The sequence below is a fragment of the Oculina patagonica genome, chromosome 1 (assembly GCF_052425735.1).
Source record: "Oculina patagonica isolate OP01 chromosome 1, crgOcupat, whole genome shotgun sequence".
NCBI classification, from domain to species: Eukaryota; Metazoa; Cnidaria; class Anthozoa; order Scleractinia; family Oculinidae; genus Oculina; species Oculina patagonica.
This window is the reverse complement of record NC_135758.1, coordinates 48,360,736-48,373,288: the sequence shown is the minus strand read 5'-3', so window position 1 is coordinate 48,373,288 and position 12,553 is coordinate 48,360,736. Positions and strand designations below refer to the sequence as shown.

Sequence of the window (12,553 nt, the reverse complement as noted above, 5' to 3'; positions counted from 1 at the left end):
AGATCCACCCATTTAGTCACATGGCCATCATTTTATCTTATATACTGAGCAGATTCAATTTGGTCTGTTTATTATCAGCCTGTAAAGCTAAGCAAACGAACGCAAAAAAATGATTAACGCAGTTTGAATGAGTGTCACTCAAACATAAGCGTTTCAATGGACGACACTAGCCTTCCACATTCAATGATAACAAAGAAACATTTTCGATATTGTCATATATTTTTATTTATCTTGCATTACATCTATTTTCTCTGGGTAGATCAACACATATTGACTCGTCAATGAGGCAATAATTTCTTATGCAGTGAATTTTAATTATCTTTTATTGTTCTAGATATGTAAGGCTTGACGCCTCGTATTCTAAACGCAAATAGTCCAATATTATTTTTTTTTTGTGCCAATGGCGTTCATTTATATTATCTAAATTCAACAAAAGTTAACAAGATCATATCCATATAAACCACCAAAATACACTTTTCTTCGGCTTAAGTGTCACTAAGCTGTCCCGTTGGCATAGTCACAGATATAGGCTACGAATAATCTTATTATAAACAAACGGCATCAAAGTCGTTATAGTAATTTTTATCGGGTGTAATCCTGTATTGCGAAAAGCGACCAAACGGAGTTTTGTCGCCGTATAATTTTACGACTCCAACGACCTTTCCCGACGGTGAGCGGGTCTTCCTTTCCACAGATCTTTTAAACCAGCTCTATACTTTGCACTTTGAAATATGTAGACAACTGGATTTACACAACAGCTGGTGTAAACAAGAAAATATGACAATTTGTACAATATGCTTTGGGTTGAAATATTAACTGCTGAGACGATTATGAATGGAACAAAGCAGACGAAAAATAAGACTGTAACTATTAATAAAATTGTTATGATTTTTTGTTTGTCTTTAATGTCCTGCTCGGAGTTGTTTTCGTTAGGTGCTAGTATGTTTCCGAAATAAAGAGCTTTTACAATTTGAAAATAGCAGAAAATCATGATCGAAAGAGAAGTGCTAAATGTTGTTGCTAAAAATGCCCAGTACACTCGCGAGGCGCTGTCCTTCCAATCTATGTGACAATCCTTGACCTCGTCCACATATTTCTGTTCAATAAACAAAGGCAGAACAAATGCGATGGAAAATCCCCAAATGACGCAAATGGCAATGACAACACGTCGCTTTTCCAGTGTCAAATGCAAATCCATTGGTCGCAACAAAGCATTGTACCTTTCAACTGAAATAAGCGTAAGTGTCAGACCCGAGACCAACAAAGCGATGCCAGCAACAAGATGCATGGTCACAAACTTGCAGAGAAAGCTACCAAGACTTCCGCTTGGGTGTTCAAAGAAACGGAGAACCATGCCCGGCAGACAAAACACCAGAGAAATGATGTCAGACACAGCTACGTTTGCCAGAAGAAAGTTAGTAGTTGTATACATGGAACGATGTTTTCTTACCACGGTAATAAATAAAGAATTTCCCAAAATTCCAGCTACAACAATAAGAATGTAAAAAGGCAGAAGAACAATATCCACTCTTTCAGTTTCCATATTTCAACGTTTTGGCCAAGCAGATGATAAGACTTCAGTGGGCTGTGTATGATACTCGCTTTTGGCTTCCAACAGAAGTTGAATATAAAAGAAACCAGCAAATGCAACTTGTTCAACAGGTAAAACGCTCAGTGAACGCGGAGCACTTAAATTGATCTTTCTTTCTTTCTTTTCATTCAGACAACTAACTTATCCTCCAGAATTATTATGCAAAACACAAGTTCAATTTGTGGCACCTTTTGTCGCAGTCATTTGCATAACAAAGGTCCGAATGATTTTCTGGGAACTTTTTCAATTTAGTGCACTTGGCAGAGAAGTTAAAATAATCAAGATGTTTTATTATTAAAAAGTGTGAGTGTTAATACCTATCCCCAATATCTTAAGCCATTCGGTTTTTAACTGATCGACTTGACAATTTGCCGCAATTTCGTGATAAGACAGATGGTTTCTATATATAGTTCATTTATTTAGTATGTATAAGAAACCGATAAATCGAATAACTGAATATTAATTTTTGTCATTACTCGAGAAACTCGATCTGTGAAAAGTATATGCATATGATTCTTTTAGCAAAAAAATAAAATAATAATTTTTATGAGCACTTTTAAGAACCAACAAATCCGCATTACTCGAATGATCTGTTTCCTTGCTGACTCATTTTCGGCTTATTGCTCGCTATTCCTTTTTTGATTTCACATTTTTGGGAGATTACTGACGGCAGGAAAATTGATTAAGCCTGTATAAAGAACCACAGCAGGTGTAAAATCATAATATGCAGGTATAGTTTGGTCGAAATGGAAATCTCGAGAACTTAAAGGCACCGCCTGCCTGCTCTCCTTCGCTGCTGCAGGCAATATTGAGCAGATGACAAATTTTAAATCTTAATTCATTTCCACGGGTTTTCTTATAATAAAAACGGGCAGCTCTCATTTTAAATTAATCTTTTAAGAATCTCATAAAGAACAGTGTTAGGAACTGATGACGGATCCGGATGTCTTTGAGACATGTCTTACAAATGCTGCCGTCTTTTGTAAAATCAGTATTTAATATAATCTGGATTTTTCCAGATAAGTGCAGGAAGAGCGGATGTCCTAAGAAATCGTGCACTTTTCCTAGTGTCTAGAAGAATTCTTCACTGAAGGCGACAGCTGAAGAGAAAAGGCAGTCTTATATCATGATTTATTACACGACTGAGGTAGCCGGCAAAGCGCCAATCACAAAAATCCACCAATCAGATTGCTCCATTACCGGTCCAATACTGACTGGGTATTGTTTCGAATGATCCTGCGCGTATTCGTGCACTTCATTTGGTTGAAAACCTTCTTACACTTTTTGTTGATTTGTAAAACAACGTTAGGGAGTTCTTTTCCAACCGAAACGCCGGGCGGATCCTTGGTCAGAAACTAGTTCTTTTTATCCTTTCCACTTTCTGCATATATCTATAACAGTCTTTTTCAGTCGTGTGATAAATCTCAATCCTGCGTAGCAGACGTATTAGGGGTTTAGGGTGGGTAGGTGGGGGGGGGGGGGGGGGGAATTCGGGGAGTTTACGGAGGCCTAAAATTATATCAATTTTTCCAAACTAGCATGAAAGCAGTTTTTCTCAGTCTTTTCGGGATCCTTTACTCACAGATAGTCAAGGGCATGTGCGACATAAGCTGTTCAAAACATAAAGAGAAAAACTTTTACCAGTATAGGTTAATTCGGACATGTTAAGTGCAGTTGTTTGAATTAACATACATCCTTCGCATGTTCGAGCCAGCTAAGGCTGAATCGAGCATCCGGCTCCTGTGCTTTACCAGCTGCCATGGAATCGAATTCGACAAGTGACCAATAACAAGTTCACTCGTGACAATTTTTAGCCTTTGCTTTTCCGAAAACGGGATGCAAACGTGGCTCCACTTAAAGGACGGCTTTACTGCCGCGTATAAAGGACACGATATAGCTCACGACCCAAGAGCTCGGCTCTGCCAAGAAATCCTTAAAACTGCAAAGCCGGATTTGGGCAGCCTGATGCCCATCGTTCCCCAATGCGTGGCGTACGGCTTTAATTAGCTAAATTGCGGATCAGCAAAACCACTTACTTCAGGGCAGTAAACGTTTGTAAACAAATGCCTGGATTAGAGATATGACTAACTGGTTACAACAAGATTATCAAAACGACCCCTGCTTACCGACATTTCTTAAGGAGATGTGACTGGCTGAAGCATGCCCGTGAACTCGCGCCGGCGAGAAACCAATGAACGGAGCAGACAATTAATTTGGAGATCAGTAGTATATACGAATATGCTGGCCTTGAGCATGGAAGCGCCTGATCCAATAAAAACTAAATGATCAGGAAGTTAGGATTACTCTTAGGATAGATTACTTCAGTTAGAAAGTTAATACTGTTTCTGTGATGTCGCAACTGCACGCGAAAAGAATTTTATTCGTTGATCAGTTTAGTTCGTTTTAGAAACGTTGTTTGGCACAAGATTGTTACGCACAACAAACTGCTTTCACTGAAGGTCACGGGTGTTTTTCTACTGAACCATATAAACCCATCATTATGTGTGCTGATTTATTTTACACAAGTATGTGTTATTGTTATTGTTCAGCATCGTATTAGTCTGTGGATTATATCAAGGCTCAGTTGTTCACAATTAACGTCATTTGAGAACAGTGTTGCTGATATTTTTCATGCTTTCAGCGAAAAATCCCCAAGGAAAAAAAATTAAATTTGACATAAAATTGCAAGGCACCAAAACGTGCTTGATCTTGAAAAACCGCAAAAATGTAAAGCTCGGACTGCGTGTGCAAGTTAATTTGGATATTTAATCATTATAAGTCCATCTGTAAATTAACTCTTCGTGGGGGAATTTTCACACTGTAAACTCAAATCACTCATCATCTAAAAGGTTTGAATTCTAATAAAACTCTTCTTGTCAAGTGGATAGAGATGCCCTCTGTTAAGGTTGAATATTGCAATCTAACAAGCTATGATTTTCTTTGTGTAGAATATAGTCATTCCAGCATTTCAAGAATTTTGTACTATTTTTTCTTTGCTTTGTCTGAAACATAGCTACAGTAGTACAGGAAATACGATAATTAGGCAATTGTCGGCTTTAATAAGCTTGACATTTGTTGAACTAATACCAAATCTCAAAAGACCTTTAATAACATTTGTTTAGGTCCTCACGCAATCTTTCCAACCTTTAATGTTTTAAGAGACACTTCGTTAATTAACGCACTTACTCCTTGTGAAGGACGAAAAAAATCAACTGCGTTTGCAGTTAGTAACGAGAAAAGATTTCCAACAAAAAACAGTCGGAAGTCAGGTGTTCAAAAAACCGGAGACCGCTGTATGCATTATCTCATATTTGCCCAGTCAAATATTTGATGATATAATTAGCTATCCGTCAAATTGATCGCTTATATCTCTCTGTTTACAGTTAGCTCTAAACATTTACCGGCTCTTTGTCTCTTTAAGTGGAAACATGCGTAGGTTATCAGACGTTCCTAATTGGCTGTCAAAGAGATTAATAGTGTCCGGATGTTGGTATCACAATATTTAGCAGCTACGAATGGTTGTTGATTTTATTACTCTCCTGGGGAGGTTATTGTCATTAACATTCTTCTCTCAGTGAACAACACAAGTCGATGGCTTCGTTTAGCATTGATGCCATTTTGGGGAACTCTGAGCCAATGCATAAAGACCCAACTCGCTTGGAAGCACAAAATGTGCTTCATGCGTTAAAAGGAGAAGGGGCAGCTGGGATAGGTTAGTGCATTTTTACATTGTCATAAGTAAAGTCCTCTTAGTGTAAGAATCTCAGAGGAGGAATTAACGCTAAATCTGGGAAATTGCGTTTTTTATTTCAGATAACAAAGAAAACTGCACATTGGAGAAAGAAGATGCAGATGATCTATTGAACGAAAGTCCAAGCGAAGAAGATGAAACAGGATCCCCGAGCCGTGAAAACCTTTACATCAACAAGATTCGCAGAAGGAGGACTGCGTTTACCAGCAGTCAGTTAAAGTCTTTGGAGGAAAAGTTTCACGACAAGAAATATCTAACCATCACGGAAAGAAACAATTTGGCAAAGGGCCTTAATCTCACAGACACACAAGTCAAAACATGGTTCCAGAATCGGCGAACCAAGTGGAAAAAACAAATGGCGCCGGACTTTGAAGCAACTCTGCGGTGGGAAGAAATGAACACTATGTTTAGTCACTTTCAGACTGGTTTCCCGTGCTGCGGGGAGATAAACACTCAATTGCACCAATTTCCACACTTTTATAATGTAATACCCAGTTTTAGACCTTCTTCAAACCTTCAAGTCGTCTATTCGAACATGTCCTTGCATCCGTTCTCGTCGAAATACGGCTTCAGTGGTTAAAAACAGTTATTAACCTGTAAATATTGCTTTAGTGGTTAAAACTTAAAGTTTTGGCAACGATATATAGAAAAAATAACGCTGAAGTTTACCCGCGAATGAGTAAATAATTTCGGGAGACATTATGAAGGAAGGCATTTCGTGCCGTTAAGTTGGGCGTGCGAGTGTACATGCATGGTCATCGCACTCTCGTACATTCCAGTACTTTAAAATTGCTGAGTAATACGTAAAATATAAACAAACTGTACTTGCCAAAAGCTTAAATTGGATTTGGGCAAAAACGTGACGTTCTAACGTGCGAAGTAAATTCCCACTCACCATGGAAAAGGATGAGGGACTTCAAGTTGTTGACGGAGTGGTGACCACAACGCCTTTTCGTGGGTTTGGGCGGAAATCATGAATTTTAAGACATACTTCGACTATAAAGCAAAAGGAAACATTTATTTGTAGATATTCAACGTTAATTTACCGAATAAGAGGACAAAGCATTATATAGTTTACCCGTTTTCAGATAGTACCGAGGTAGCGGTAAACAAGGTACAGACGCTGTAGACAACTTCATTGTTTTTGAAGTGATTTATTAAATTCCAACAGCAATAGTCTCGTTTTAGGATAAACACCATCTACGTGCCAGTGTTTAGTGTTACTTGTACTTATACATTTTCTAGTAAAGTCTGCCTTATTGATTTTTCCTTATTAATTTATTACAGGAAAACAGTCGTAGCCAAATATATCACACATCTATTTGTTTGTAAAAATTTATTTGTTTGTATTCATAATGACCTAATTTTTTTGGTCGGTCTATTAATTTGTCGAAAAAGAAATTAGGACCTAATTTTTTATGATCATGTAATTATATTCTACCAAATAATAAATTTGCTTTTATTTTCAGTTTGTATTTTCAATCACTATTTTAAAGATATGTTTAAAATTATACAATCTGATGAATATGATTAACATTTCTAAACGGGTTACTCTTTTTCGTATTGCTTTCTTTTTCTTGTTGAATTATACCTTTTTGTTTTCGTGGTATGCATGCAGTCGTGGCAAACATTGGGACAGAAGGACAGTGCTTCAATTAACACCAGAAGACAAGATGAAGGGCTTGAGTGATTGTTAAACAGTGGCTCGTGCATGCACGCATAATGGCAGTATCCCGTTTAATTATAAAGAGACAGGAGAAAAGCAGACTTTAGACTTATTTCTAATGAAGAATTAATTTAATAGATATTCCGATCGGGGAAAAACAACTTTTATCATCGTACATAGCTGGAACAGTGAAACTGGCATGAGTCTGTGCAGCAAAGGGAACTGAGCTGGGTTGCTTTAAGTTTGAAATGCAGCTTCAGACATTCAAGCAAAAAATATAATATACTGTCACTGCTAAGTGAATGCGCACAGTAACAAAGTTTGATAAGCAGTACTGCAATGAAAGCAATCATCCACATTTCATAACATGTTGTAATTGCGTTTGGAAATCCCCCATATTATACGTTTTGATAGGATTGACGCAATTTACGCACTGATGAACATTTTCTTTAAGCCTAAGTTGTTCCCAAATTTCAGATAGTCATGAACACGCAAGTTTTTTCGGAATCAGAAAGTTTTATTCGGTGAATAGCCCAGCTTCACCCTGGCTAACTTAACGTGCATCGAAGACAACGTGGCCCAAACCAAAATAGAGTGCTGACAATCTTGCTGTGCAACACATACACATCCAGGCTATAATCATAGAATACAGCCATTTATACAGCCTAGAAGACCTATTGTTTTATTTAATTTAGAAAATATAGCGTATAAGATTCTCTGGTACCACAACAAGCGCTTTTTGAAATAGTGAAGAAATACATCCACGACAAACTGTGGTACAGAGTACTTTATAGCGAAAAGCAAGGTCAAGCATTACTTCAAGAATAGATATGATAATTGTGTGTAGATGCAACAGTTTACCTCTCTGGAAAAGCGACAGTGATGATTTACACGAGGCAGTGTAAAGTGGGCACATTTATGCAGGGCTCAGAGAACGAAAGAAGCGAGATACAGTGTACATAAATTTATATATTGACATTCGAATGTCTTGAACAGTTAGTCAATACTTGAAGAACGCTGGCAAATACCCTATTTGTATCCTTTTTGTCAGAATCTTTTGAGCAGGAAGGTTAAAAAAAGGCTCAAGAGCTTATAAGAGAAAAGAGAGAAAACAAATCCCTCCAAAACATCCGTTGATTCTCGGCAAGCAGTTCGGCGATTTATTGGAATAGTTGTTCGTTGTCTTAGAGCAAAAGGTGTACTATAACACGCATGCCATAAATTGTTCAATTGTGCCTACCATTGGATCCAATGAAACCAGTTGTGAGTTCCATTGCATACCCGCCAGATTGGTATGCTTCTTAACAACGTTTGCGGTTAACAGTTCGTCTTAACTGAAGAAGGCTCTTTGATCTGTAAGACAAAGAGGTGGCTCTCTTATGCAAGCGAAATGTTAGCCTCTTTGTTTGCGTAACATAAAACTTTTGAGACGGCATCAAGGCAAGATGAAAGCTATCCACAATGCATACGATTTCTTTTATTAAGTGAGAGAGAACTATGCTTGAGTGTCAGCTCGGGTGCAAACGAAACTTAAATGTGTATGCAGGCAACGTTTTTAATCACTGGCACGCCTCGTGAACGATTTTACATTTATAAAAAGAAAAACTGATGTTATTTTAAAGGCCATTGGTTTGTTCAGCTATCAGAAACACGTCGGTTTTCCTTATTGTAGTTTTTTTTATTCCAGTTAGATAGTTGCCGCAATTAGCAACAGAAAAATTTCAAACTGGAGGATTCTGGGAGTTGTAGTCAAATGACGTCACAGTGCAAACAGCTTAGCTCACGGCCCTGCCCAACTGTCTTTGCCCGCCGAGTATATGGAAGAGATTAAAAAGATCACTTCATTGTAATTAAATTAACATACCACGGTGTAAGTAAGTACGTTTCTATAACAGACAAAAAAACAAATTAACCATAATGAGAAAATCAGGATTAAGTTGGCTATACTCCACCTGTCTAGCTACTACTAAACATAGAACACTTATCTCAAATTAAGAGTAATTACAGTAAGTTGTTTTGTCAGGTTTCATGTCAAGTGAAAATTTGCAAAAAAAATTGGAGAGAATTAGTGGTAAAAAAATCTTAAAACAAATAAAAATTGACGGTTCATAAAAAGGTACTCCAACCAAAAGCTAACAAGGGCAGTAGCTTGTATAGTCACTTAGGTTTCTCTTCCAACAACATTGATTTTTGGAGCAAAAAATTTTCCATAGAAAGCTATTCTAAAACATAGCATCACTTTGCTAAATACTTTAACTGCCTTACACAGGGAAGAAACGACATATGTGTATAAACTGAAGACTAGAAGAATGAACAATCAGTAAGTCTATTGCTGTAGGATAGCGATATATCGTATCAGGCAATAGCACTCCTCTTTGTCAAACCTGTTTTTCAGTTTACCTCAGTACATCTGGCAAAACGGCTCCACATTTTTTGTACGAAAGATGCCTTTGGTCAAAAACCGATGGAAAAATAATAAAGAGATATCTCCCGTCAGCACCAGAACCGAGATGGTGGCCATACCACCAGAAGATAAAATCATGTTCTTTAATCTCGTTAGTGCTGCTTGATCTGATTAACATAAATTTATTAAAAATTAAATTTAGTGTGAACAACAGCGTCTGTACCATATAGTCACTATAGCAAATACGATAAGAAGACTTTATATATATTTAACGAGATACAGCACACCTACAGACGTTTTATATTGCTGGGTAGCGAGAGTTGCCACCCAGCCATCTAATACCTGTAATAATTGTTATAACTTCTGGTTAGCATCGTTTTGAGCAGATTTTAAACAATTTTTCTTTTAAACTTGACAATGTAAATAAATTTCCATGCTCGTGCTAGTTATGGTATATCAGTGTTTTTGACGAATTTCTAAATTCTACTAAATGGCGTTAGCATAAAGATCGTCCAACAGAACATATTAAATATTGATTTGTCCTGATTTAAGTCAACCTAGTCATACTAAAAACAAAGTTTATAATAAATTTATTTAAATATTGTTTTGTATTGCTTCATGCTACAGCTCAGGAGTGTTAATGTTGAAACAAAAGTTGGATTCTTGGTCCGGCTGAGTTTACCTAAACTTTTTGGGTTACGTTGGCAGAAGACTACAGAATCATTATGCTTGAATAATTTGCATTCTCGCCGCCGTGTATAATACTTGTGTGTATAGAACAAAGCTACGATGTCCTTACTTTACTCGCGTTTATTTTTAAAGGTTCTGCCCACGGTCACCGTATGGATTATCGCTATCATAAATCCTCGTGGTCCAATCATATTAAGTTACTTTATCTGTTTTAACTTTCCGTTCTACTACCCCCTTCGTTAGCTGTGGAGTAGTGGGCGTCTATAGTGCTTCTCCACCCGTCTTCATCTTGGGGTTTGCGTTCCACATCACTCCATCGAGACCCTGTCTATTTGTTTCAGCTGCAGCCTTGTTGACATCCTCCAGTTGCTTTAAGGCCTCCCTCGCTGTCTCTTTCCTTGCGGAGCTTTGTGGCTTTATAGCTCACGTTTTGGCGCTTCACGCGTGAGCGAGCGAGAAGGCTAAGGCGGATGCGGAAAAAGGTTTCCTTGGAGGTTCGCTTCGCTCGTAGCTTGCGTGTGGTGTCCAGGCCTGAACTGTTTGTGGGCTATCATTTTCATTTCTTCCTTCCGATTGGGATTATCAAATTCTTTTGGTGTGGTGTCGTACAGAGATCTTCGTCTGACGATGTTTGGCCATCTGACCTCAACGATGTAGCGCGTGCGATTGGTAACAAAGGCCTGGACATGATCCTTGTGTTCTTTTGTAATTTATAACGTTTCCACACCATTCAACTGCTAAATGAAGTCTTCTTAGCACTTTTTCTTTTGATCTCCACGCAGCTATAAGAACAAGAAGAAGTGTCATTGCTTTGCCAATCCTCGTCATCACATCGTGCATTGTTGCTCCATCAACAGTTCTCACACTTCCCAGATAGCCGGCAAAGGACGTCGTGTTCTCTATGGTCTCATCTTCTAATTTGATTGGCTCTTCCTTCCTGTTGTTAATTCGATCGATTTGCATTACCGAAGGCTTCATTCTATCTTTGTGTGACAATCTTAAGGTTGTAGCGAGCGACTGAACTTTCTCCTGTGCATGTTGGTGAGTGTGGGATGGAAGGCTATATCATCTGTGAAGTCCATGTAGATCATGTTGCTTGGAGAGAAGGGTCCATTTGAGTCCTGCCCTAGAGCCTTTGAATGTAGTCTCCATGATCCACTCTACGACCACAAGAAATAGGTCAGTGATAAGATGCAAGTAAGGGATGAAACAATGAGAATTGTAGTAAGACATCCAAATAATGGATAGCTATGTCTCCTGTTATCTGTAGCGGTGGACAAACTTGTAGAGTGATTCGTAGACGAACGCCTTTACAAGATGTCTGCTTTGTAGCTATATTCCCGCGGGTGGCGATGTGGTCAGTACAACACCAGCCCTTCCTGAGTCCATTTTATTGGTACCTCAAGACTTCCTCTTCAAGAGCATCAATGAGCCCTTGTAGGATAAATGATTCTGCTGAGGATTTAACCTGGGACTAATAACATGACAATCCCTTTGTAGTTTTTAAAGTTCTCTTAGTTTCCCTTCCTGGAGATTTTAATTAGTTGACCATCCTTCCAGTGAGATGGTCCTCTTTTCGTTCCTTCTTGTACAGCATCTGTCTTTATAACTGCCACTAAGATGCCATTTCAGAGCTCTGGTGCATTTTCATTCGTCTCCTAATTGGTTTTCTGTTTTCTCTTCTTCTGTTGCTTCCTAATAGTTCACTGGAGCATTACCGTACTCTGCTACAATGGAGGTGCAAGCATGCCTGCAATGACATCAGTAATAGGCTCACCAAAGCAGAAACAACCTTCACGAGGCTGAAGCTGGTCTTGAAGTCGAGTATGTACAGCACAGAAACCAAAAAGGAGCTGAGTACTGTCAACAGTACTCTCGTGGCTACTAGTACTGGACGATGGTTAAGCAAGACCTCAACGAGTTATCCAGCTTCCACACAGCTGGCTTAGGACCATCTCAAATAAGGATCTTATACAGCAGATTAAACAGGACGACATGGTAACAATCCACATGCAGCGGCGTTGGAGGTGGTTTGGGCACTTAAATATTGAGGAAAGATGCATCCGGCATCACTGGAAGCACAGTGCATTGGTTACTAGAGAGGAAAACGAAAGAGAGGGAGACCAAAAACGACATGGCGCAGGACAAGAGAGGAAGGGCTTCAACAAAACCATCTGTGTTAAAATTTGCAATTTTGTATACATTTTGTTTGTTTCTATGGCAATTGTCAAATTTCCTCTCCCTTTCTTCAATTTCTGTCATTCTTCTTTTTCACCGGGCCGTTTTCTTCTTAAAATTGATTTAGGTAAGGTCTAAACCTACCGGAAATGTCTGAATGTCATCCTTTTAAGTGTAAAGAACTCTTCAAGCAGTTTCTTTTGCCATGTACGGGAAAGCAGATTTTTCTGTGTAATGTCCTTCTTTATTTTCGTCTTAATTGTACCGACAAAT

General features: G+C 38.4%; 2 protein-coding genes across 2 annotated transcripts; one reads left to right on the top strand and one right to left on the bottom strand.

Annotated features, from left to right (window-relative positions):
* On the bottom strand, positions 1 to 1,885 carry LOC144651152 (RYamide receptor-like). The gene has a single exon (XM_078511044.1). It carries the CDS (start codon positions 1,541 to 1,543, stop codon positions 644 to 646), a length of 900 nt encoding a protein of 299 aa, XP_078367170.1. The 5' UTR covers positions 1,544 to 1,885; the 3' UTR covers positions 1 to 643.
* Positions 1,886 to 5,095: 3,210 nt separating this feature from the next.
* Positions 5,096 to 6,810, top strand: LOC144635646 (barH-like 2 homeobox protein). Its single transcript, XM_078494731.1, has 2 exons — positions 5,096 to 5,303; positions 5,405 to 6,810. Exons 1-2 carry the CDS (start codon positions 5,183 to 5,185, stop codon positions 5,920 to 5,922), a joined length of 639 nt encoding a protein of 212 aa, XP_078350857.1. The 5' UTR covers positions 5,096 to 5,182; the 3' UTR covers positions 5,923 to 6,810.
* Positions 6,811 to 12,553: the final 5,743 nt, after the last annotated feature.